The sequence below is a fragment of the Carassius auratus genome, chromosome 44 (genome assembly GCF_003368295.1).
Source record: "Carassius auratus strain Wakin chromosome 44, ASM336829v1, whole genome shotgun sequence".
In the NCBI taxonomy this organism is placed as follows: Eukaryota; Metazoa; Chordata; class Actinopteri; order Cypriniformes; family Cyprinidae; genus Carassius; species Carassius auratus.
In genome coordinates this window covers 11453385-11480014 of record NC_039286.1, presented here as the reverse complement: position 1 = coordinate 11480014, position 26630 = coordinate 11453385, and the positions used below count along the sequence as shown (strand labels likewise).

General features: G+C 35.3%; 3 protein-coding genes and 1 non-coding gene across 5 annotated transcripts; 2 read left to right on the top strand and 2 right to left on the bottom strand.

Moving 5' to 3' along the window:
* The first annotated feature begins 568 nt into the window (after positions 1–568).
* LOC113062498 (lanosterol 14-alpha demethylase) lies at positions 569–8032 on the top strand. 2 transcript variants are annotated; one of them, XM_026232399.1, is made up of 10 exons: positions 569–853; positions 1394–1489; positions 1566–1742; positions 1840–1966; positions 2645–2819; positions 2904–3023; positions 4229–4424; positions 5292–5387; positions 5480–5648; positions 7513–8032. In XM_026232399.1, the coding sequence occupies exons 1-10, from the start codon at positions 698–700 to the stop codon at positions 7701–7703; spliced, it is 1503 nt and encodes a 500-aa protein (XP_026088184.1). In that variant the 5' UTR covers positions 569–697; the 3' UTR covers positions 7704–8032. The 2 variants fall into 2 exon arrangements, with proteins under 2 accessions (XP_026088184.1, XP_026088183.1); XM_026232398.1 differs by having other exon boundaries at positions 1391–1489.
* Positions 8033–9318: 1286 nt separating this feature from the next.
* Positions 9319–9509, bottom strand: LOC113062657 (U2 spliceosomal RNA). Its single transcript, XR_003278568.1, has one exon. It is a non-coding gene; the product is annotated as a U2 spliceosomal RNA (small nuclear RNA).
* A 2135-nt stretch (positions 9510–11644) lies between these two features.
* LOC113062508 (transmembrane protein 79-like) lies at positions 11645–17500 on the top strand. The gene is made up of 5 exons (XM_026232411.1): positions 11645–11790; positions 13587–14067; positions 14851–15033; positions 15139–15361; positions 16669–17500. The coding sequence occupies exons 2-5, from the start codon at positions 13668–13670 to the stop codon at positions 16859–16861; spliced, it is 999 nt and encodes a 332-aa protein (XP_026088196.1). The 5' UTR covers positions 11645–11790; positions 13587–13667; the 3' UTR covers positions 16862–17500.
* A 754-nt stretch (positions 17501–18254) lies between these two features.
* Positions 18255–25489, bottom strand: LOC113062500 (glycosylated lysosomal membrane protein-like). Its single transcript, XM_026232401.1, has 6 exons — positions 25292–25489; positions 23018–23290; positions 22575–22769; positions 22286–22504; positions 20310–20575; positions 18255–19000 (listed from the first exon to the last, which is right to left on the bottom strand). The coding sequence occupies exons 1-6, from the start codon at positions 25388–25390 to the stop codon at positions 18829–18831; spliced, it is 1224 nt and encodes a 407-aa protein (XP_026088186.1). The 5' UTR covers positions 25391–25489; the 3' UTR covers positions 18255–18828.
* Positions 25490–26630: the final 1141 nt, after the last annotated feature.

The window sequence follows — 26630 nt, the reverse complement described above, 5'->3', positions numbered from 1 at the left end:
ATCACTAATTTTCTTAAAACCTTATACAAAAATCCAAATACTCAAAGTAAATTCTGGAAACCTCTGACTCTTCCATCAAAATCAAACAATCACCTCAAAACCATTTCACTTGGACTCAAAATCAAACGCTCTCAGATCAAACATGAATCAATAAAGAAAACATTACAGATCATTCATTAAACCCTAGAGGGAAAATTCAGTAAAAAAAAAAAAAAATTATCAGCTCAGAAATGTTAGTCCCTGCTTGACCTCAGTTTTGCGGTATGGGCATTCAACTGCATCAATAAACGCATCTTTAATATTTCCATCTCAGAGAACCGATTCAATATGTAATCGATATGTAACGCCCGTGTTCTTGAGTAGTTCGACGCGAAACTGGACCATGAGCGACGCAGGTGACGTCATATAGAAAGACATCAGTTCAGGCAGCGTCATCCAATCAGCGCGCGAGACGGCGGAAGCGGAGCATGGACTTACTTGATGGACACACCCAGACGACCAATGAGCGGCCTGATCACATCAGGCGGGGGCGGGGCCGAGACGGCCATGTATTAAAGCGTATAAGAGTATCAGAAATATGCCAGTCGCACATCAACGGTCTAGAACATCGTCAGCATCTTAATAAGGTTTTTTGCATGCTTTATTAAACCCATCGGTTTTCCTGGCCTGTGCTGCTGTGGAGTGAATAATAAGAGATATGACGATCCTGGAGGTGAGCGGTCAGCTGCTGGAGAACACCGTGCAGAAGATGAGCCTGAGCTCCGTGCTGCTCTGCGCTTCTGTGTTCACACTTACACTGGGATACCTGAGCAAACTCCTGTTCAGACAGCAGCAGCAGCACGCTGGAGACACAGTGAGTGCACCTGATCACCTAAAACCCATGACCTGCTCTGTGCATGAAAATCATGTAATGTGCATGCGTGAGTAATTATGCGTGTAGTAAATTTCAGTAAATGTTAATACATACATACATATATATTCTAATAATACATGCCAGTGTTTCCAGTGATTTCGTAATGTTCTGCGAAGATACAAAACATCCGTTTTATTTTTTTTAAATATTTAAAAATGTTACATGTGACCGTTAATGGAACGTTCCGTTTGATCATTTTGTAAACATTGTTGGAATGCTACTTTTGAATGTTCTCTGAACCTAGTAAAAAAAAAATGTTCAGCTTTTTAAAGTGTCCAACTAAAGTATTTAAAATAATAATAATAATAATTTCATTAATGATAATGTTTTATGCTAATGTTTTAAGACCAGATAACATTCTATTAATGTTACTGGAAGAACGTTCTGTTAGCTGAGTATCTATCTTTCAATCTGTCTGTCATTCTGTGGATCTGTTGACCGTCACATATAAAGATGATTGTCCTCTGGTTTCCTCAGAAGTATCCTCCTCATATCCCGTCCAGTATTCCTTTCCTCGGGCACGCCGTGGCGTTTGGCAGGAGTCCCATTGAGTTTCTGGAGCAGGCCTACGAGAAGGTGAGAGTGGTTCAGACGCAGGTGTGTAATAACAGCGATCCGAGCTCATGTCAGTGCTGATGTGGTTGTCTTGTAGTACGGGCCTGTGGTCAGCTTCACGATGGTTGGGAAAACCTTCACGTATCTGCTGGGAAGCGACGCGGCCGCACTCATGTTCAACAGCAAGAACGAGGATCTGAACGCGGAGGACGTTTATGCACGTCTCACCACACCAGTGTTCGGAAAGGGAGTCGCGTACGACGTGCCCAATCCTGTAAGATCACACACTTCTTCTTCACAGAGCGTGGAGGTCATTTGGACCAGGCTCTCATCTCACATTCAGTGTTGATCTGATCTGTGTCTGTTCACAGTTGTTTCTGGAGCAGAAGAAGATGCTGAAGACGGGGCTGAACATCGCACAGTTCAAGCGACACGTCGAAATAATCGAAGAGGAAACTAAAGACTATTTCAAACGATGGGGAGACCGCGGAGAGAGGAGTAAGGAGACGCATTTATTCTGCATCCGTCAGTTTCTCACCATAAAGAACATCCAAGAAGATTTGGAGAAATGCAGCATTGCTTCAGTCTCTTAGCAATGGAAGTGAATGGGTGCCGTCAGAATGAGAGTCTGATGATCACAATAATCCACAGCACTCCAGTCCATCAGTGAACATCTGGAGAAGACAAAACCTGAAACACATCCAGCATTAAGATGATTTTAACTCAAACACATAGTCTATAATCATAATAACACTTCCTCCAGTGAAAAAGTGTTCTGGTCTGAATCAGGAGAGAAATCTGCACAGATCAAGCAGCGTTTAAACAGATCTAAACTAATCTGTGAGAGACCTTTCACTGGAGGAAGTGTTATTCTGGATTATAGACTCTATGTGTTTGAGTTAAAATCATCTTAATGCTGGATGTGTTTCAGCTTTTGTCTTCTCCAGATGTTCACTGATGGACTGGAGTGCTGTGGATTATTGTGATCATCAGACTCTCATTCTGACGGCACCCATTCACTTCCATTGCTGAGAAACTGATGCAATGCTGCATTTCTCCAAACCTGATGAAGAAACAAACTCATCCACATCTTGAATGATCCGAGGCTGTGTGCATTTAAAGCACATTTTACATTTCTGGCTAAATCTTGATGTGCGCGGTGTTGTCTCTGGTCAGATCTGTTCGAGGCGTTGTCGGAGCTGATCATCCTGACGGCCAGCCGCTGTCTGCACGGCTGTGAGATCCGCGGGATGCTGGACGAGAGAGTGGCGCAGCTGTACGCAGATCTGGACGGAGGCTTCACTCACGAGGCGTGGCTTCTGCCCGGATGGCTGCCGCTGCCCAGCTTCAGGTACCACAGCATCATCACCCAATCTACAGGAGAACAGGAGCTCGCACCTCACACCAGCTTGTGTTTCTGTGCTTTCTTCTTCAGACGGAGGGATCGCGCTCACTTAGAGATCAAGAAAATCTTTTATAACGTCATCAAGAAGCGAAGAGAAGCCACGGAGAAACACGACGACATCCTGCAAACGCTCATAGACGCCACGTACAAGTGAGTTACCATCACACACACATCTGGATCATCTTCAACTATTGAAACTTTAGTGAAACATTGTTCATTAATAACCTTTAATTTGAAATTAATTAAAATTTCATACTGGGTTAACTTTTTTTATAAAATAAAATTGTTTTTATTATACACACTACACATATGATTTTATTCAAATATATATCTTACATTTTAAATTGTATTAAATTCGTATAATTTATAATATATATTGTATTTTACAGAACACATAAAACAATTTTTTTTACATAAATACTTGTATTCATAAAATATGATAATTTTAATTAATGTTTATGGAAAAAAATTATTTTAAAATTTACAATAATTTCCTATAACTGAATATAATTTTCTAATGTTTATGTAATTTTTTACAAATATTTAGAATAATTTCTTCTAACTGAAATTAATTGATATCACAATTCATATTATATTTTCTTAACCATATAAAATATACAATTATTATTTAGTTTTAATATAAAATTATATTACTCATAAAAATATATTTTATTCTTGCACACATGCACAAGCATGCCTTTATATGATAACTATATGTTTAAATTATATAACTTATTTTAATATTCTAATAATTTATTATAATTAAAAAAATATGTATATAATAATAATGATAATATAATTGTTTTGTAACATTACTATAAATGTAATGATATACATTTTAATATAAAAACACAAATTTTCATGTTGTATACATGCACAAACACACTCTGGCTTTTTATTTATTTATTTAAGCTTTTTTTTAAAGACCTGTGAACAAAAGCAAATGATTGCATACTGACATTTCAAGTACCGTATTTTTCGGACTATAAGTCGCACCTGAGTATAAGTCGCATAAGTCCAAAAATACGTCATGATGAGGAAAAAAACATATATAAGTCGCACTGGACTATAAGTCGCATTTATTTAGAAACAAGAACCAAGAGAAAACATTAAAAAAACCGCTCTATGTCTTCAGTGTAGACTACAGGAGAACTGAGCAGCATAGAGCGCCCTCTGGCGGCTGGAGACGGTAATGTGAACTCTTGGTTCATGTCAAAGTAATTTTGATAAATAAGTCGCACCTGACTAAAAGTCACAGCACCAGCCAAACTATGAAAAAAAAGTGCGACTTCTAGTCTGGAAAATACAGTATGAAGTATATAGTTTTTCCAGTGTGTTGTATCTGTGCTGTGCAGAGACGGCCGTCCTCTGAGTGATGACGAGATCGCTGGGATGCTGATCGGTCTGCTGTTAGCGGGACAGCACACGTCCTCCACCACCAGCGCGTGGATGGGCTTCTTCCTGGCGCGGGACAGAGCACTGCAGGAGCGCTGCTACAGCGAACAGAAACGTGTGTGTGGAGAAGATCTGCCTCCTCTGCACTACGACCAGGTCACTCTTCAGTGCTCTTAGATTCAACAGCAAACCAGCTACTGAAGTCATTCTGTGTGACTGTCCTCAAGACAAAACTCATTGTTGCTATAATTGTGACACCAGAATAATTGTGATTGGTTTTGCACTAATTATGCAGCTTCAAAACTACTGTGCTTCCAAAAAAAAAAAAAATCAATTTTAAAAACATAAAAAAAAAGCAATAATTACAGTTAAGTAGAACTAAAATGAAATCTATTTTTATAAACTAAAAATCATTAACTGAAATAAAATATTCTATTTCATTAGCTGCCAAAGAGAACATTGCACATGTTTGTGTTCATTTCATTTAAAGTGCTAAACTAAACTAAGAAATAAACAAATCCAAAAACACTAAATATTAACAAAAGCTATAATAGTATATTAATGATGTTAAAAGATACATTTGAAATTTAAAATGCTTTATTTAAATTCATGATAGGTAAAAATAATCTGAATGTAAGTCGCTTTGGATAAATGCTAAATGCATAAATTTAATTTTAATTTAATAAATTTAAATTACAACTTTTTTTATATACATGTTATAAATATTTAATAAATGTCATTAACCTTTCAGACCACATCTAAACTTTCTTTAATGCATTCATGGCATATGCTTTTATCCAAAGCACTTTATATTGCATTTAAGCTTTATAACTGATCAGTTGCATTCCCTGAGAATCGAACCCATGACCTTCCTGTTGCTAGCACCATGTTAAACCAAATAAAAGAACGGAAAGGAGAACTCTGTTGATTCAGAAAGTAGAAACATGCTCTTCAGGTAGCTGCATGTCTGAACGTCACATCACTGCTCGAGAAACTAAAGAACTGTTTTGGCGTCTGTCGCAGCTGAAAGACTTGAGTTTGCTGGATCGCTGTCTGAAGGAGACGCTCCGACTGCGACCACCAATAATGACCATGATGAGGATGGCCAAGACGCCTCAGGTACGAAAGAGTCTAAAGGAAAGCTGGCTGTTTGATGATATTAAAGCCAAGAGTACTTCGGACCGTGCAGTGTCTCTGTGTTTGCTCAACAGAAGGTGGGTGACTACACCATTCCCCCGGGACACCAGGTGTGTGTGTCTCCCACGGTCAACCACCGTCTGCAGGACACCTGGGCAGAGCGGATGGACTTCAACCCGGAGAGATACCTGCTGGACAACCCCGCCGCCGGAGAGAAGTTCGCTTACATCCCATTCGGAGCAGGTGAGTCTGATCAGAAAGAGCGCGACGTTCACTCATGACCTCGTGACAGGTGGGCGATATAACGGTAAACATTTAGAAATTTGACTGACACAAAATAAATCTTTAACCCTTTCTCATATAGAGCTGATCATGAAAACAAGCCCCTCCCACCAGAGATTGATTGACAGTTATGGGGCGCGCATATTCACGTGTATTTGGACATTTACATTTATGCATTTAGCAGATTTTATAATTTTTTACCTAAAGTGTTCCCCTGGGAATCGAACCCACAACCTTTTGCGCTGCTAACACAATACTCTACCACTGAGCCGAAGTATTCGCGTCATGGGGGGGCTTCTGTCAGTTGAGTTCACACAGCATTGTGATTTCCTACCACCATTTATTTGGATAATTTTCTAAATAGTACTGTTATCGTGTCATGAAATGTAGTTTTCAAAGTATTTCAGCCGAGAATGTAGTTGTTTTAAACTCAAACTCACTAACGCTTAACATTTCATTTGCGTTTGTTTTGAACACACCACTGATTTGCGCAATAGATGAAGTGCAATTGAGCGTTTCAGGCGTTTTGACACGCAAAACGTGATTCACGCGAGTTGAAAAACTGAACTTTGGCGAAATTTTGCAACTCATTAAACCATCAGGAGCTTGCTCTAGGAGTGATGCATTTATGACGTATCCGAAACAACAATGGAGGACAAACTTAATCGCTGTATGTGCATACATAGACCTGTTTGATACTTCTTCATACTTTTACAGAAACAGGAATTTTAAATTAACTGAATAAAGACCAAAGACTAGCTTTTAGATTTACCCAAATTAATTATATTTTATGTTGAACCACTAAAGAAACAATCAATTGACATCTGTTGCGAAGTTAATTATACACACAAACTCAACTCAAGTAAACAATCTTTCAGAGAGCCGCTGGAAGAGGGGCGGAGTCAGCAGAGCTCATTAACATTTAAAGGAACATGCTACAAAAATTCTACATTGTTTTTGACAGGGTTAAAAGGTGTTTTTTACATTAGCGTTAAGAAATTTGAACCAAGCGGTTACAGACTTTTCATTAAGAACCTAAAGAATCATTTGATGACCATACCTTTTAAATTGTAGGAAATAATGTTATAGGAGCGTTGACATGTCCAGTATTCTTGTCATGATTTTAATGAACATGATTTTATTTCCACCCATAATATAACATAATTTGAATGTTCATTTGTAATATTCTAGAGATCTAGTGTGATTAAAACATTAAGGGACAAATAGCGTCATTGATCTCAGCATGTTTTCTCTTGACGTTATGAAAAGCATGAATTAGGTCTTAAAGTGACAGCAGCGTTGCTAATGTTCGCTAATATTAATCGAACTACAAAAGTAAAAAACAACCAGAGTTACATTTTGATTCATTCATTTAGAAGAATGCTTTTGTCCAAAGCAACTTAAAGAAAACCGTTTCCTGCTCTTGTTTGTTTTTGTTGGGAACTTTATACTTGCATTATTTAGTGTTTGTGGTGATGTCGAAATTGGCGTCTAGACTTGTCAGTGTCATCTAAAACTGTGGTATCTTAACCACCATCTTTCCAGACAATAACATTAAATACAGAAGCATTAAATGGCAACTACACCAAGGTCATGGGTTCAATTCCCAGAGAAAGCAAGATCTATATGCAATGCATCAAGAAACTCTGAATAAAACCATGGAGTAAACATTTCAGTTCTGTCTCCAAATCCAGTCCCAAGCAGGTTGAGGTTTTCAAGTCAGCGTGTAGATAACAGTTGTGTATTTCTGCTTTGTTGAACACAAACATGTGGTTTAAAGTCACTGCACTGATGTTTCTGGTCTTCGTGGGTTGATCTCTGGCAGGTCGTCACCGCTGCATTGGAGAAAACTTCGCCTACGTTCAGATTAAAACCATCTGGTCGACTCTGCTGAGAATGTACGACTTCGAGCTGGTCGAAGGACACTTTCCCGCGGTGAACTACACGACTATGATCCACACGCCACACAACCCCATCATCAGATACACTCGGAGGAAGACGCAGACGCAGCAGTGATGGGACGCGCTCCATTAGTGCTCGAGCAGCTCTGAAGTGCCTCTACAGAAGCACCAGTGTTGAGTTCACATGCATCAGCTTCATGGGTCGGATGTGTAATGTGAGATTATTCTGTGCACCTTTCTTATTTAAAAGACTTTTATTGACCCAAAGTGACCTGCAGATTACCAACAAACCCCAATCCAAGAGTCAAAATCATCCTTGCAGCAAAGCATTGAAATACGATAGAACGGTTTGATTTATTTTTATTTAATTTTCCAGAAAACAAATAAGTGTAATGTATGAAAAGTGTTTCACATTAAAATCATGTCATGTAGACACACGCGGCAGACTGATGTTTAATGCTATGTTTTCGTCACTTGATGGATTTTAAAAGTGTTCTGAAGAAAACCATTCGATTCGGTTTCGATTTAGTTAAATATCTTCATTGCCCACCATGCATACAGCTTCACAACAGTCCAGAACACACTTTTTTATTCTTAAGCATGTAATATACATAAGAATTATAATATATAATACATGCACATTTTAGTTCTACGTTTAGAAGTCAGAATAAATATAATTGAATGTACCTGAACATCCTGAAGTCTTAAAGCAGTAGTTATCTCTCAGTTCATCTGAGATCAGGATGAGTTTGTTTCTTCATCAGGTTTGTAGAAATGTAGCACTGCATCAGTGTCTCATCAGTGGATGCTCTGCAGTGAATGGGTGCCGTCAGAATGAGAGTCTGATAAAAACATCTCAATAATCCACAGCACTCCAGTCCATCAGTGAACATCTGGAGAAGACAAAACCTGAAACACATCCAGCATGCCACCAGAACAAAACAACAGTGGCATGTCAGGAATATTAACACTGTTTAAGATCACAAGTAACGTGGATGCAATGTTGTGAGAGTAATGTTTTAAATATAAAGTTTTGAATATAGAAATATTACATGATACTGTAAAAAGGAAACCTGTGTCATCAATTATCGACTAACTGTTTTCTTTCATAAAAGCAAACCTGTTGCATTAAAGTAATATCACATTTATAATCATTAGAAAGCTGTCACTCATCTCAGAAGGCGTCTGAAAGGGAAACTCCTACAAATGCACGTGTATTAAGATCAGCTGCAGAATAACTGTTTCACTGTATGTCTTTAGTAAAAGCTGACAGGAGTCTAAACCCTGAAGAGAACAAACATAAACACACTTTCTCCTTGATTTCTGATTATGACTGATTAACAGAGCAATCGAATTCAGCACTAGAACTAATTAAACAGTTGTTTATCGTAAATAACATCTCGGATAGTTATAAGGGGTTTTCAGATTTGTTGATATGCAACAGCAATCAATTTTCAGACATGTCTTCAGTAAATCAAACATCTGTTATTCAAATATTGTGATTATAAAGACCACTACATTATGTTCCATTTAATTATTTAAAGTGTACCCAAGGGAGTATACATCTTACACGATATAAATTATGTTACATAATCTTTCTCATTTAACTGCGGAATACATATCTGTTTAATATACATATACGAATAAAGACAGTACTTTAAATATGTCTTCAAACTAAGTTTACATGCGCCTATCATCTCTTCTAACATTAACTATTTCATCTCCCCAAGTGGGGATGCACCGGTCCCGGAAGTACTGCAATACCGGGTCAATGCGCGGAGTGGACGGAGCAAGCCCCTATTCCATCTCCAGTATCCAAAAATCAATTTAATATATGGTCCCCGGATAGGGGACGTATCAGATATTAAACTGATAAGAACAGATACTACACTTGATCTTAGCCAAAAGGCCGAGAAGCGATACCCACAACCTCTCAGCGCTGAGGAACTGATTCGACGCGCTACACATTTGAAAGACGGTGAGACGCGAACTAGCGTCCAATAAACACTTCAGACTACAAACACAAACACAAACACAAACACTCGGACACTCACAAGAAACACTTACACACTCAAAACTCTCACGAGGAGCTGAAAACCTCCTCAAGACACGCGGAGTCTGCTATTTCCGGTACGCTGCGTTTCCATCGTCCAATCAAACACGAAGACGGAGTTAGTCGACCATAAAACGATATAAACTTTCTTAATAGTCAGTAATCATAAAATAAAGACACCGAATTCTTTCTACTGGAGTTTAGACAGCAGATAGATAAAATAACAATGAAAAAATAAGCTTTTCATTCGCTTGAAGCGCCTCGTGTGGTTAAATGCGGTACTGCACGATCACCTTCACTGAGTAGGTATCTCCAATAGAACCATAAAACAAACTACATACCATCCATCTACAAACCTACAGGTAAATATTAAAACTGTGAACATATAAAATATCTCAGTCGTCTGCAAAATAACTAAACAAACAAAAACTTTAACTACCCCTGCGATCCAAAAATGGCGGAGAGTTCCAAAATAAAACACACCTGAAATTAATCATCAGCATTAGTAATACGCAATTAAATGTTTTTCATGTGAGATACAATAAAAAATAAATTCATAAACAATATTACCATACATAAGTAAGTACCTGTTAAAACATACACAACTACCGTTACACCTCATATGTATTTCAAATAATAGAAACAGTAATGTTAATTTAAAGAAACGCTAATATTCCTATCTGTGTTTTATAAGATCACAGGCATTTTGTATTTAGGGGCAATAAATCGAGGCTTTAAAGCACGAGTCGAATTAAATTTAAATATGAAAATACTTACAGGATTGATAGAATCAAACTCACAACATTGCGTGAATCCCGCGCGTTCACGTCTCAACGTTTAGGCTCATGAATATTAATTAGGTGAACGTGACCTATACTCGGAATTAGTGCAGAAAAAATGTAAATACTGAGAAAAAAATCTTTAAAGTTGTCCAAATTAATTCTTAGCAAAGCTTAATACTAATCAAAAATTAAGGTTTTATATATTTAAGGTAGAAAATTGACGAAATATCTTCATGGAACATTATATTTAATATCCTAATGATAATAAACATGTATATGAATGTTTCATTTCAGCTATAAGCTGTCAGACTCTGTCATTTTGTTTATTTATTTTTTTACCACACTTTTCCTGTAGCTACTAAAACTAGCTTTATTATGTAGAAACCATTATTTACCAGAATAAAATACAGGTGCAAATATAGATCCTAGATGTGTAATCTACAAACTTTCTTCTTCTCTGAGGCTATAATAATTTGACAGGTCGTGTATTCTTCTAGTTGTATAATAATTAATCTGTAAATATACTCAATATATTGGCTTTTAAACACTCACCTGTAAATTCCACCAGTGCGTCCCGATTAAGTTGAAATAATTCCCCAGCTGCAGTGTAACTACCTCCCTGCACGTGCCACTCATGATGTCCTTTAGATATTAAAATATTTAAATAATCGATTCAGTCAAACGGAATATGATATTTCTCATGATGTGTTTGGAAAACACACGGCGACCGCTACCCAGCTACATACTAACTTCCGCGTGTGCGTGGACGCCCCCTCTGGCAATCCCGCACTCTGATTGGCTGCTGCAGCGCACCTAGCGTTGTGATTGGCTGAGGGAGCTGTCGCTCAGCGGAGGAGTAGTTCGTTTCACCGCCCCTGATTCGCGCACACGTGCAGCGCTAGTAAACAAGTTTCATGTTATGAAAAGTAAATAAATGCATTTCCTGTAATAAAAAAAATCGTTTATAAGCTAGTTTCGTTTCCTTTCAGAGGAACAACAAACACGCTAATTCAGATACGAAAGCGTGCTCCGCTCCAGTTCTGTACAGTCAGAATTAATCATTATTATTTTTAGTCCAGTAAACGGTGAATTTGCAACTTTTATCAGCTGACGTCTAAAATGTAATCACTTTTATTTTTTATTTTCTAACATGCTTAAAGCAGTTTTAAAAAAGTTTTAAAAAAGCCATCAAAATGCGCTTAACTTGAAATCCTCTGGTCTAGGCGTCGACGAGAGTCACGTGACATCGAGACAGAAATGATTTACCTGCGGACTGTCACACCTGTGCGTGTCTGATCGAGTCTGACACGTCCGAGCTCTTATAATACTCGATATACGTTTATTTAATCTTCTCGATGGAGTCTCAGGTAAGAAACAACGGCGTTTTTTCTCTTTCTCAAACGTCAAGGCAGTTGTTGGTGGTGAAATATTAAACTTTAATGTGAAATCTCTCACGTTATACAAAAGGTCGTGTTTAAATATCACATTAGTGCCGTTGTAAGAGCAGTGTGTGATTGTATTAGCTCTTAATGAAGGCTTTGGCTGTAATTGTGAGTAGTTTCTATTAGATGTTGTGTTTCTGTGCGCTCAGGTGAAACCGGTTGAACTGCATTATTCTTTACACTCAGCTGTTCACTGTCTGATCCACTTAATGTGTACACTAATGAATCAGAGGAACACTGTGTGTGTGTGTGTGTGTGTGTGTGTGTTAAATGCTGACTAATGCATGAGGAATCTCTTCACTGATAAACCCTGATCCACCAGCTCTACTTGAACTGTGTTGATTTATTAATACAGAAAACAGTGGATATTTTGCATACAGATGCTTTTTTTACGCATTTGTTTTATACAATGTTAGAAATATTTAGATTTTATAATAATCTATATTTTACACAACATATATATCCATTCAAAAGTTTAAGACTTGTAGTTTGTTTGAAGTCTCTTCTGTTCATCAAGGCTGCATTTATTTGATCAGAAATCCAGCAAAACCGTAATATTGTGAAATATAATCGCAATTTAAACAGCTGTGTTCTGTGTGAATCTGTGTTAAAGTTTAATTTATTTCTGTGATGTGCAGCTGTATTTTCAGCATTAAATGAATTACTCCAGTCTTCAGTGTCACATGATCTTCAGACATTGTTGTTATACTTTTTTCAGGATTCTTTGATAAATAAAGTTAAAAAGGAACAGCATTTATTTAAAATAAAACATATATTTATCAATATCAATTTATCAAGTGAAGTTTTTATCTTTTTATCAATTTTACACATCCTTGCTGAATAAAGGCCAAAACTGTTCAGTTCAGGAGTTCAAAGCGGGATCGCGAATCATTTGAGTCAGTTTGGGGTTCACGAATCATATCTCTATATGGATAGGCATTTTTAACTAATTTAGTAGCTAGTTCTAATTACGTTTTCCACGCGTGTTTATGTGTGATATGTGAACTCGCATTTTTTGTTTTAAAGATGTGCCTTTTAACAGTATCAAGTATATTCAAAAACTAAACAAATCGTGCCTAAAAAGTGCACACATCTAGGCTAATGTAAAGTTACATGATGAAGTCAAACTAGTGCTCAGTGTGCATTTTGAGTGCGTTCTTTCACTGCATTATTCTGTGTATTCAAATGAATTTATGAAAGCATGTGAATGATCACAAAATTCAAGATGGGGGTTAGAAAATGTATATATTTATATCATTTTATGTAGTAAATCAATATCACACGAAGAGTGCCATTTCAGTTTTTCTCTAAAAATCAGCATGATTAAAATGTGATATTAAGTTACTACAAACAATAATTAAATTACAAATACAAAATGTTGCAGGATAATGTAATATATGAATGAATAATAGCCTAAAGAACCTTTGTGCCAAAAAGGTTCTTTCTTATCATTATAGAACCTTTTTAGTAAAAGATTCTTTGGAGTTGAGTAAAGAACCCTATGGCTCTATACTGAACCCCAATGAACCCTTTTTCTAAGAGTGTAGTTTATGCATATTGTTAGAAAATTGTTCTATTTTGAATAAATGCTGTTCTTTTTAACTTTATTCCTCAGAAAGGATTTAAGTAAGCAACCGGAATTGTTAGTTAAAGGATTAATCTGCAATATCTGTGCACTTTGAGAAGATGTTGATTTACCGATCCGTTCTGTCTGTGTTCAGGACTCTGTTAGCAGAGATCTTCATATTCATCCTGAACTCAAAGGGTCTGACTGGAGTTAGATTGAGCACCAAACCACAGAGATGATCACAGATCGACAGTCCAGCCCAGAAAATCAGACTGATCTGAACATGCTGAAGCATGCAGACGAGCTCAGACCTCCAGAGCCCAGCGAGCTCCACAGCTTTGATGGAGATCAGCCGGAGAGCGACCGGACGGAGACGCAGGAGAAGCCACGGGACATCAGTGACGGCTCGCTCGCTGATGACGAGGACGATGGAGAACAGCTCCAGGACGCCTGGTGTCCAGAGAAAGCCGCGCAGGCGTTCACACCGAACGTGATGATCGTGCAGCCGACGGGACACGAGGACGTCCAGAAGCACATCGAGATGGAGAAGATTCCTCTGTATGTGCACAGCTTCCACACGAACCCTCCTGAACACTTCCACCCGCCGTGGATCGATGACATAGACAAACCCCAAAGTAAACACCTTTAATAATCACTACGGTTTGTTTTCAAAGCATGTGTGTCCCTGGAGCACAGTTACATTTTAGTACCTTTTTTGTGTTTTTATAATTTTTATTAGCTTTTAAAAAAAAATGTCTTTTGTAGTTTATTAATATATTGTTTATATTGTAATAAATTGTTGTTAATATATTGCTTTTATTATTATTTTAGTTTATTCACATCAAGTTAAACCAAACAAAAATGAAGCAAATAAGCTGAAATGCATATGTTTAAGTTGCTTTAATATTTTCTTATCCTTCAGTTAAAGTTAGCATTATATTTTAGTTTTACTTATTTTATTAATATTTTGAATGTTTTTTTTTTAGTATTTTTATATTTCCTGTTTTTGTTGTCATTTTTTTAATAAGATTTTTTTTAATAAGACTTTTTATTAGTTTCAATTTAAGTTATTTTAGTAAGTTAAACTAAATAACAATGAGAAATGTTGTGTTAGCAACTAAAATAAATTGTTTATTCACGTTATTCCAGTTAACATTTATCTTACGTAACATATATTTTTTGATATTTAAATTTTAACTTGTATTTCAAGTTACAATATAAAATATCTAAACTTTTTTGTTAAATAGTTACTTAAAATACATGTTAAATTCAAATGGAGTCGTTATGTTTATTTCGAGTAACTTTTTTATATGATACAATAATAACCTGGGTCAAGCAGAGTGCATTGCATTGTGGGATACAGTATCAAAAGTTTATTGACATGTTGTTGATCACAGATCTGTGTCTCTCTCTCTCAGACAGTTGTGTGGACGCTATGCGATTGTGTGTTTGTGTAACGGCTGCCGCGGTGTTTTTCCCGTTACTAACATGGGGAGGATACAAGCTCCTCCCCTTTGATGCCCCTCCCCTCGACAGCTCCGCCCTCAGACTGATCTACACACTGCGCTGTGCATTCTTTGCCATCATTCCCATCGTGCTGGGTGAGCAAATATGCATATATTTATATATATATATAAATTATAGACACACAAAAGAGTTGTACTGCACAATATGTTTGTGGAAACCGTGATGCATTTGATTTTCAGGAGTGCTGGTTCAGGGTGTGTCTCGTGTGAGGTTCGGGACGCTGAAGCCTCTGTTTGACGGGACGTGGGAGAATCGTGAGGTGGTTGTTCACCATCATTTCGTGCGAGACTCGCTGCACCTGTACCTGCTCTACTTCCTGCAGCTCGCGGTCATGGCAACGTACACCCAACAGGAAATGCTCAAACTGGTGCCGCTCCTCACCATCATCTTCGTCCTCGGCAGGTGCGTGTTGGGAGCTACTTTTAAGACACTTATATGTGACCCTGGAGCACAAAACCAGTCATGAGGGCCAATCTCTCGAAATTGAGATCTATACATTATCTGAAAACTGAATAAATGATCTCTCCAGTGATGTGTGGTTTGTGAGGAAGACAATATTTGGAGGAGATGCAACTATTTGAAAATCTGAGGGAGCAAAAAAATCTAAATATTGAGAAAATCATCTTTAAAGTTGTCCAAATTAATTCTTAGCAATGCATGTTACTAATCAAAAATTAAGTTTTGATATATTTACCGTAGGACATTTACTAAATATGTTCATGGAACATGATCTGATTTTTGGCATAAAATAAAAATGTATAATGTTGACCCATACAATGTATTTTTGGCCATTTCTACAAATATACCCCAAGACTTCAGACTGCTTCTGTGCTCCAGGGACACTGATGTAACATTTACATTAATCACAACACTCCAAAATTGTTACCAATATTTATGTTACAATGTTTAAACATTTTCTTTGAAAATGTTACTTTTAAAACTTAATGTAATATTTACACTACTACAGTACGCTAAAATGACTAAATATGTTACACTGGGGAATTGAAGATATTTTCAACTGTATTAATAAATAAATTCAATAAATAAAAGTTACATGTTTCATTCTTGGAAAAAAGTTAGTTTATATTTATTGCAATACTCTAAAATTACATTGTGTTGCATTTTTGGGGAAGGGAGAGCTTTTCACTTATATTTTCATGTAAATAAATCTTATACACAATGTTACGTTTATTGTGTAAATGTTTCTTCTAAGACTTAATGTAACATTTACATTATTGCAATGATCTAAAAATGTGCTTCTTAGAAAAATGATACTTTTAAGTTGGAAAGTGTTACTTCTAAGACTTTTAAATGTAGCACTTGCATTATTAAAATTCTCTAAAGTTACGTCACTGTTACATTGAGGCAGAGATTTTCAACTATTAAAAATAAATTCAATATTATCCATTACAAGGGAGAGATTTTGAACTGTGTTTGCAAGTAAATTCAATGAATGGAAATGTTACGTGTTTCCTACTTGGAAAAATGTTACTTATGACTTTTAAATGTAGCATTTACATGATTAAAATACCAAGTAAATAAATGTAATATGTTTTTATTTGGAAATAGAGATCTGGATATTATGCTGGGTATTCAGAAAGTAACGCGTTAAGTACTTGTTGATTCCAAAAAGTAGACCTTTTTTTTTTCTTCTTTTCAGTTTACACAATTTCTGAATGTATGTGTGTGTGTGTGTGTTTTATTCTCAGGTTGATCTACTGGGTGTGTGTTGTGTTCGGCAGCAGTGTACGAGCGTTTGGATTCGCTCTCTCCTTCCTGCCTCTGCTTGTTCTGCTGGGCGCAAACCTTTATTTCATTGGCTCAGTGAGCGGACAGGAGGCGGTGTTTCATTTGGCCCCGCCCCCAACAGCTCCGCCCCCTAAACAGAGGTGGTGGGGCTGAAAACCACTTCTGAATAAAAAGTGAGTGCTTTACCGCAGACTTCACATCCATCCATCCAGAAGATCAAAACATAAAGACTGAATGAAAGACTCCGCTCGCACTGAAAGGAAGAGAGGATGAATGAGACGAAACTCAATGTGTGTCATGAGACAAAACCAGTTTGACTGCTGCAAACGCTCCCGATTCAGCCTTTCAGGAAATCTGACCTGAGTAGTGACTCACTATGACTTCACACACTGATATATATACACACACACACACACGCGCGCATCTGAAATCAGAAGGAAACAAAAATCTGACTTGAAGAAAATGAAGCTTGTTTGAAGGATCATTATAATGTCTTGTTTTATTTCATGATAATTAAACATTCACATCCTAAATTCTCACTATTGCTCAAAAAATTTATTATCTTCACTGTATTGTGGAAAAAAAATTACTGGTATATTAAAAAAAAAAAAAAAAAAGTGATGTCACAATGCAAGAATAAGGGAACTAAAACAGTTAGATGTAATTGAATTGTAACCTTGATGTATATTTTCGTCTTTGATAATAATTGTAATGTTCTTTATTCTACATGAAGGTTTTTTTTATGTTGTTTTTTTGTCGTGCTGTCATTAAAATTGCTGATATTTCACTAAATCATGCCATATTCCTCATATGGTTTCTTATGCCTAGAATCTCATGTTTCCATCTGCACATGATGTTCATGAATAAATGATACAAAAGATGTTTGATTCAGATGCAGCAGATTCTACAGTAAAATCACTTCACTAAAACACTTTCTGTAATCCATAACCAGGAGAATTACTAACATAAGATTCAGCCTTATATCGTAGACTGAGAGCTTTTTATGAATGTGTTATCTGTATTTTTTCTTTTGATGTGATTAGTACACGTCCTGGGGTTTTAAAATGGTATGGGTGTGTATTTAATGTTTTGGCTACACATCGCAATAAGTCTGCGAAACATGCCCCACTTTAGGGGCAATTCACCCTATGCAATATATTTTTAATATTTAATATTTCTCCTAAAAGATTCTACAGTAAAATTACTTTACTAAAAAAAAAATTTCAATCTTTTAAACTTTAATATAAAAAAATTAAAAATATTTTTTTTATATCAGAAAATAATGATCAAAAAATACAAAAAAATGTAGTTTAAAGGAATAAAAATAAAATGTGCTTTATAATTGTAATTAGTCTAAAACAATATTTAAAAATTGCTCAATTATTATTTTTACCAATAATTTAAATACAAATGTTCAAACGTGTGTTATTTTATTTAGTAACGTTTATCATGTCACAGTTTTCAACCATCGTGTCTAAAATCTAAAGTTTCCATCTGTACACAACGTGAGATTGTGTTTATGATGAAATGATGCACAAGATGAAACTCCACAAGAAAGTGTTGGATACATTTATATAGCGAAAAATATTTTATAAATCACTTAAGGCAACAACAAAAGGAAAGATTTCATGGTGCAAACCAACGCTTACAACTCGTCTTAATCGCATTATCCACAGTTATGTTAAAAACATCAGAAATAAACATAGTGAGAATCCCTGAGAACCTCCAGCTGTGCAGTTTTGATTAAATATGAAAGCATTTGCATCAGGATTAAAGAGAAAATAATGTTTTAAATCTTTAAAATGTGCATTTTTTTGTGTGCAATTGCAAATGTGCAATTTTACAAGAAGGATTTTGGCACAAGTCTGAAAAATGATGGCGTAAAAACAATCAAATAGTAACTCCTTTGCACTTTTAGGTTTGATTTGGATCGACTGGCCAATGAGGTTTAAGTATAAAGCTGTAAAAAATATCAATGTAACACTTTTAAATCCAAACCCATCTGGAGAGAGTTTGTCTGGGTAATTGGTCAGCAGTGTTTAATGGTCAGTAACGTGTTTCTAATGGTCCAGTCAGGAACCAGGTGTGTGCATTGGGGGCGGGGCTTGTACCATAAGGTCTCAGTTGATTGGCTCGTAGCCTGAAGACTGTGACCTCTTCTTGCGGAGCCAAACAAACACTCCACCCACGATAATGATGACCAGAGGAGTGCCAAGTCCAACGGTTATGATGATAATGATTAACGTGGAGAACGAATCGGCTGGAGGATCGCCCAGGCCCACTAAAACCGTCCTGTGAAGTGAAGCAGAGGTCAGGATTCAGACAAAGTCCTCAGTCAGTGTATTTAGAGTCTCTATCAGTCAGTCACTGGTTATTTGAGGCCTATAAAACATTGATCTGTTTGTCTAATCGCCCTGCAATTTATGACTTAGACCAAACACGTGAGTTTGGGGGCGGGGCTATTTCTTTGACTGACCAATGGTAGATGAGGGTGTTCAGGAAACCTGTCTGAAAACAGTCAGCTTTAGCATCCAAAATAAATGTTTTTGTTTACATAATATGTGTGTGTGTACTGGGTATATTTATTATGTATATATGAATACACACATATACAGCATATATTTGAAAAATATTAACACATGTATACGTTTATATTCATGTAATTTATATTAAATATTTAATATATAAAACAAAATATTTCTCTTAATTATATACAGGTATTTATATATACATATTAAATAAACAGTACACACACATATATTAAAAATGTTTTAATTTTGGATACGATTAATTGTTTGACAGCACTAGTTACAAGTAACAAATAAATATTTATTATAATAATATCATAGTATTTTTTAAAATATTTTTCTTAAAATATACTACAGTAAAATAACTTTACTAAAAAGTTTAAAAACAAAGTTAAAATAAAATGCCCCATAAAAATGCAATCAATGAAGTAATAAACTTTTATTTGGATAAACTTGGATGATTAATTGTTTGACTGCACTAATTTTAAATATCAAACAATTCTCCAAACAATTACTACGGTAAAATTACTTTACAAAAATTTTTCACACAAAAAAAACACGCTTAATTATTATTATTAAAAAAATCAATATCCATATTATATATATATATATATATATATATATATATATATATATATATATATATATATATATATCATTCAGTTGGGCAATCAGACACAAAAAATATTATCAAAATTAACTAAATGTAATATTCACTAAATATATACAGTACTTTTAATATTTTCTCATATTCAAAAATAATATTTCTAATATTTTATTATTTTCTTCAGGTTGGCAAGTGAACCAAAAATAATTATATTTTATGTAAAAAAAAAAAAATACAGTAAAATCTGGACGGACTGTAGAAAAATGTATTCAAGTTAAAAATATTGTTTAACATAATTGAATATTTATATATTAATTTATACCAGCAAATTTTTTTTTTTTGGTTAAATCAGGTAGAAAATAGCTAATAATCGCAGGTTAACAGTTATTTAAAAAGTACATCTGATCCTCACAGCCTCGTTTTATTGATTGTTCTCAGTTCAGTCTCTATTTCTCATCACACTCACCAGCTGATGTATTTGGTGTCGCTGTAAAACGCTGGGTCTTTTTCGATGCCGAAGCTGATGTTGAGGCCGTACGTCTGAGTATCATTTGTGAAATACGCCTGAACCAGACGGGACTGAGGGATGTGGGTCATGGACACGAGCTGGGAGTGTTTGCACGGGGTGGCGTCCTCAAACACCGGATCAGCTTTACGATACGCCACGGGCTTCCACTGATTATAACCCCAAACACCAGTGCTGTTCACCGGAGACGACACCCACTGAGACACCTGACACGAGAGACTCACAATCAACTCAACACAACCTACACCAGATCTCACATTTACACTGTTGCAGTCACGCTTTTATCCAATGCAACATTTCGGTAAGACTTAAAGCCTTTATGAATAATGCATTATAAAGGAAGTGCACTGAAATCCATTGTATCTTTTCCACACACACAAAAAAAGTAAAGTGTTACTAGCATTTGAATTTTTTTAACCCCTTCTGTCACACACCATTTTTGAACATAGACGTGAAAGTGCACTATCCGAACTTAAATTGTTATAATTAATTAAAACACTTTTATGGACTATTTTTAAAGAAGACAATCAGCTGCTTATTGAAGATGGGGAATCATGTCAAAATATGAAAGTATCACAAAGTTACAGAAGTTTAAATTTACTGTTAAGAAAATGCACTGTACATTTTATATGAAATAAAAATACAAAGTTACTCTAAAATTGCTTTAAAAGTAAAGCATTTTGTATAAATAAGTTATGTTTCAAATTTGAAGTTGATCTTAAAAAAAGGTTTCTGTGACATTTTATTTAGTGCTCCATTGACATTCACAAAATAACTACAAAATATGAATTCTTGAGACTCTCCTTTCCATTGATATGTATTTTGTCAAGATTATTAAAAGTCTTGATTGTAAAATACCATAACACATTAAGTATTTTGACTCTTAATATCATCACTCACCATGACCACGCAATGTCCGATTTCAAAATGGCTTTCACAGGATGAATTTAAACTTTTTAAGCTATCAAATGAAAATCTAATTTAGGGTGATAACTAAAATATTTGATTGGGTAAAAAGGCAATAAAATATGTAATGGCTGCCGTTTAAATCAGTAGAGTGCTGGAGATGATTAAAGCCTCATAAATGCACAGGTTAATGTGTTTTAAGTACTTTACTGTAATATAAAACAAAAATACAAGTGTTTTTGTTGTGTCTTCATGAACCTGTACGTTATTGTCATTATCTTGAATACTTGATACTGCTGATCAACACTGATAAACGTAATCTGTTGCTGTTCTGTCGTGTATTTGTTATTTTTATTAACTAATGTTAATGAATCAATACTGTAGTAAAGGTATCGCTCACTGTTGATTGATAAATTAACCTACAAAAAAACTCTATTTTGTCTTTGTTTAAAGGGGTCATCGGATACCCATCCCTTAGGGTCATAATGCAAAGCCTGTAGTGTAAAAAACACTTTTTTTTTTTTGTGCTTTGCCATTTTGTAGCATGTTCCTTTAAATGTTAATGAGCTCTGCTGACTCCGCCCCTCTCTTCCGAGCTGCTCTCTGAGAGAATGTTTACTTTAGCTGCATTCAACTTGAAATTTGATAATTAGCAAATTATTAGGAAAGGTGGTTTGCAAAGATTCAAATAATGCTGGACTGATGACTCAAGGGGCGGGGCTAAGGTGAGACGCCAGTCTAACTGTCAATCAAACTATCGTGGGAGGGGCCAGTTTGTGTGATGTCACAGATGAGATCGGCTTGATTTCACAAAGGGAAAAAAATAAAACCCAGGGCAGATTTTTATCATTTTAGGGTGGTTGTGTACATACACTGCCAACACACATTTCAATTTAAACAACTTGTATAACCATGTAGCATCCGATGACTCCTTTTAAGTATCATATAGTGAGGTGAGAATAGTTTATCAAACCGAATCCTGACGTGGTCAGGTTTGCTGTGGTTTTCACCTTGAAGATGGAGGGTGTGTACTCATCGTCTATGGAGCTGTAAACATCCACTCGTCCCTCGAATCCAGAGTCGCCTACAGACTGAAACTCCAGAGCGAATCTGGAGTGGTTTCCTCGTGGCGTCACACCCTTCAGCCACACGTGAAGCTGCGAGGAGTTAGCGTTATGATGGAGACTCGGCCAGGGTTGATCACGACCCACTGACTCAAACGCTGAGAACTGACGATAGAAGAGAAATCAGACACAGCTCTACACAGAACCTGCTGTGTGTTCCTGTAGTTCTGCTCACCTGCAGACAAAGGGAGCCGTTGACGAAACTCTCCGTATTCTCTCCGCCGCACAGCTGTAATGTGTGATTTGACTGATCGCCCGTTTTGTTCAGGTCTGACCAGATGAAGTTCTGGAGCTCGTATGGAGGGTAAAAGCTGGACTCTGCGGTCTGCTGGGGGTCTGCGGTGTTATTGACATCATCATACTCCCAAACCTGAGAAACACACAGAAGCGTTTACACACTTTAATCTGTCTGTCTCTAAAGGCATCAGTGTCCCAAAGACAAGAACACACTAATCTGAATGTGAATTCTAATAATAATACTAATAAATCTTATAGCCTAAAAAACACACAGTACTCATAAAACAGTAAGCAAATGTTCTACTTCCACCGTGGTTCTGAAGTGTGCAAAAAGTATTCAGAGTATGTGATTTGGGACTGATTTGAGACTTTCACACTCACTCTGGTGAACACTAGTGCGCTGCTGTAGAGCACACTACTCTGCGGCTCCACCTTCAGGCTTCTGGGTGAACTGCTTTTGATGAAGGAAGGCCAGTCCACCTGCACTGATGACTGTGTGCTGTTCGTGTGAACCATTAACAGCGCTGGAGCTCCATGATTACACAACAGGAAGTGAAGGGTGTCATTGAGCCCCAGACCTTGCACATGAACCAGATTCACTCCAGGAGGAAGAACCCACGGATGAGTCAGACCGGGATTCAACTCTACAGACACCTGAGACCACGAGAGAGAAGACCACACATTACATTACACAACCCTTTATACCATCAGCTGAACTACACACGTCAGATTCGTTTCACACTATGTGTTGAACATGTACTAAATATATCAGTAAGGTAAACTTATCTAGCTGTTAATTGCAAAAACTCAGTTTTGATAGTTACAATAAAAAATGTTATGATCCATATGTTAGAAAAATAGAAATATAACAAAAAGATAGAATAGAAAAAGAATAGAGAATGCTAGTGTTAGAGGGTCATTTTTATAATAAATAGAAATATAACAATTAGATAGAATAGAAAAAGAATAAAAAATGCTAACGTTAAAGAGTCATTCTTATAATAAATAAAAATAAAACGAGAGAATAAAAAATTTATAGAAAATGCTAGTATTAAAGGCCATTTTGATAAAAATAGAAATAAAATAAGATAGAATAGAAAAAGAATAGAAAATGCTAGTGTTAGAGGGTCATTTTTATAATAAATAGAAATATAACAAGAAGATAGAATAGAAAAAGAATAGAAAATGCTAGTGTTAGAGGGTCATTTTTATAATAAATAGAAATATAACAAGAAGATAGAATAGAAAAATAGAAAATGCTAGTATTAAAGGCCATTTTGATAAAAATAGAAATAAAATAAGATAGAATAGAAAAAGAATAGAAAATGCTAGTGTTAGAGGGTCATTTTTATAATAAATAGAAATATAACAAGAAGATAGAATAGAAAAAGGATAGAAAATGCTAGTGTTAGAGGGTCATTTTTATAATAAATAGAAATATAACAAGAAGATAGAATAGAAAAATAGAAAATGCTAACGTTAAAGAGTCATTCTTATAATAAATAAAAATAAAACGAGAGAATAAAAAATGTATAGAAAATGCTAGTATTAAAGGCCATTTTTATAAAAATAGAAATAAAATAAGATAGAATAGAAAAAGAATAGAAAATGCTAGTGTTAGAGGGTCATTTTTATAATAAATAGAAATAAATCAAGAAGATAGAATAGAAAAAGAACAGGAAATGCTAACGTTAAAGGGTCATTTTTAATAAATAAAAATAAAACAAGAGAATAAAAAAGGAATAGAAAATGCTAGTATTAAAGGGTAATTTTATAATGAATTAAAATAAAACAAGAAGATAGAATAGAAAAAGAATAGAGTGCAAGGGTCAAGAGGTTTTTCTTTCTTAGAATAAAGAGTGCTAGAGTTAGAGGCTCAAATAAATGTTAAATAATAAAAACATAAAATTAAAAATCCCTCACTTTTAGGAAGAAAACCCTCATATTTAAGCCCAGGTTTAGTTTAAATATTTACATTTACATTTACATTTAATCATTTAGCAGACGCTTTTATCCAAAGCGACTTACAAATGAACATTAAATATTTAATATGTTTATCGCATTTCAATTAAAGATTATTTATAGCTTGCCAAACATCCAGAATGAAATGAAATGAAGTTCAAATGAATAATTCATCATCATTATCAACCGCTAAAAATACAGTAGCAAATGTAGAATTATGAAATAATATTATTGGTTTCAAAAGGTCCACATCAATCAGAGCTCTAAAAATATAATACACATGCTCCTGTCACTAATTATCCTGAAATATTATGAAGTTCTGCTCAAAAACAAACAAAGAGGAAGCTAATAGCTAACAGTAGATATACAATAGAGCTGCTATTGTGACTGCCTTGCATATTTACCATGGTATTAATTATGTAAATACCATTGTGAACTACATGTCATCAGAGTACTGTGGTAATATCAATCACTGAACCACTGTAAAATACTTTTGTGGTAAAATAATACATACTTGACACATTCATATAAATAAACCCCAGTGTGTCAGGATTAAAACACGAAGCGTAAAAGCACTTCTTCTTCTAAACGGTGTCTGTAATGTAAGTATTTGCAGCTTTGTTGTTGTTGTTGCAGCGGGATAAAGTTTGTTTGTTTGTTTGTTTTGTATCTCAGACAGTGATTGGTTTCTACCTTTCGTCGGAATTTATCTCCATTTCCCAGGAGTCCAAGCGCAGCACCAAACACGAGAAACAGCACAGAAAAGATCAAATTCGCTGTAAACGTCGACATGTTTTAAACTACAATCCCAGAAGAGGAATAAAGAAGTGATATTTCTGCTGTTCTGCTAACGTTAGCATCAGATCATGTGAGCCGTGCTGCAGGGTTGCCAGGTTTCCCAACAAAACCCACCGAATCGCTAAAATTCACGTTGTATTTTTATTATTATAATTTTTTTCTGTTTGATTATTATTATATATTTTTTCGACTTGCATTTTTTTAGCATTGATTTTCGTGAATGAAACCCCATTGTAAATTTAACTGGAACCGCTAACATGCGTGAAGTTTTTAAATATATAATATGTAAAATGTTTTAAATATAGCTCAGACTCATTCTGTATGATTTTGGCAATACATTTATGTCTGATTAGACTTCTCAAAAAAACAAATTAGCTTGCTAAGTAACAAAAAGTTTTGAGGTCATTGGACACGTCATTGTGCAATGCATTCTGGGAAGTGGTGTTTTTTTTCAAAGAGTTGAAACTTAACAAAAATAATTTGTCTGAAACATAATTAAGTAGCTAAATACATAAAGAAAAGGAGAAAATTAGGTTTTTGTGTGCAAGGTTAAATTCCAGTGTTAAAATTAAAAAATTTAAGGCTTTTTTCCTTTTCGTTAGTTTACAATTAGATTAGTTACAATGCACTCAGGATCTCACAGCAGCAACAAACATTAATCAACCACACACACTGGATAAAAACTTTACTCTGTTTTATTTTGAGCGACTCTGAAAACACAACCGAGAAAGATTTAAATCTCTTAAGTTGGGATGCCAACTAATGTTAATATCATGTAAAATAATGTTTTTCTATTTTAATATACATTAAAACCTAATTAATTTTTGTGATGCAAAGCTGTATTTTCAGCATCATTCCTCCAGTCTTCAGTGTCACGTGATCTTCAGAAATCATGAAAATATGATGATTTATTATCAGAGCTGACTCTGTTGCTGCTTCAGATTTCTTTGGAAACTTGTGATACTTTTCTTCAGCATTCTTTGATGAATATTTTAATTGATTTAAAATAAAAATCTAACAATATACACAACAGTTCAAATGTTTGGTGTCAGTACATTTTTATTCTTTTTTATTTTTGTTTGGAAAGAAATTAAAACTTTAACGAGGATGTGTCAAAGTGATAAGAAGTGATAGCAAAGATTTACATTGTTAGAAAAGATTTCTATTTTGAATACATGCTGTTCTTTTTAAACTTTTTATTCATCAAAGAATCCTGAACATTTTTTGCAGTTAC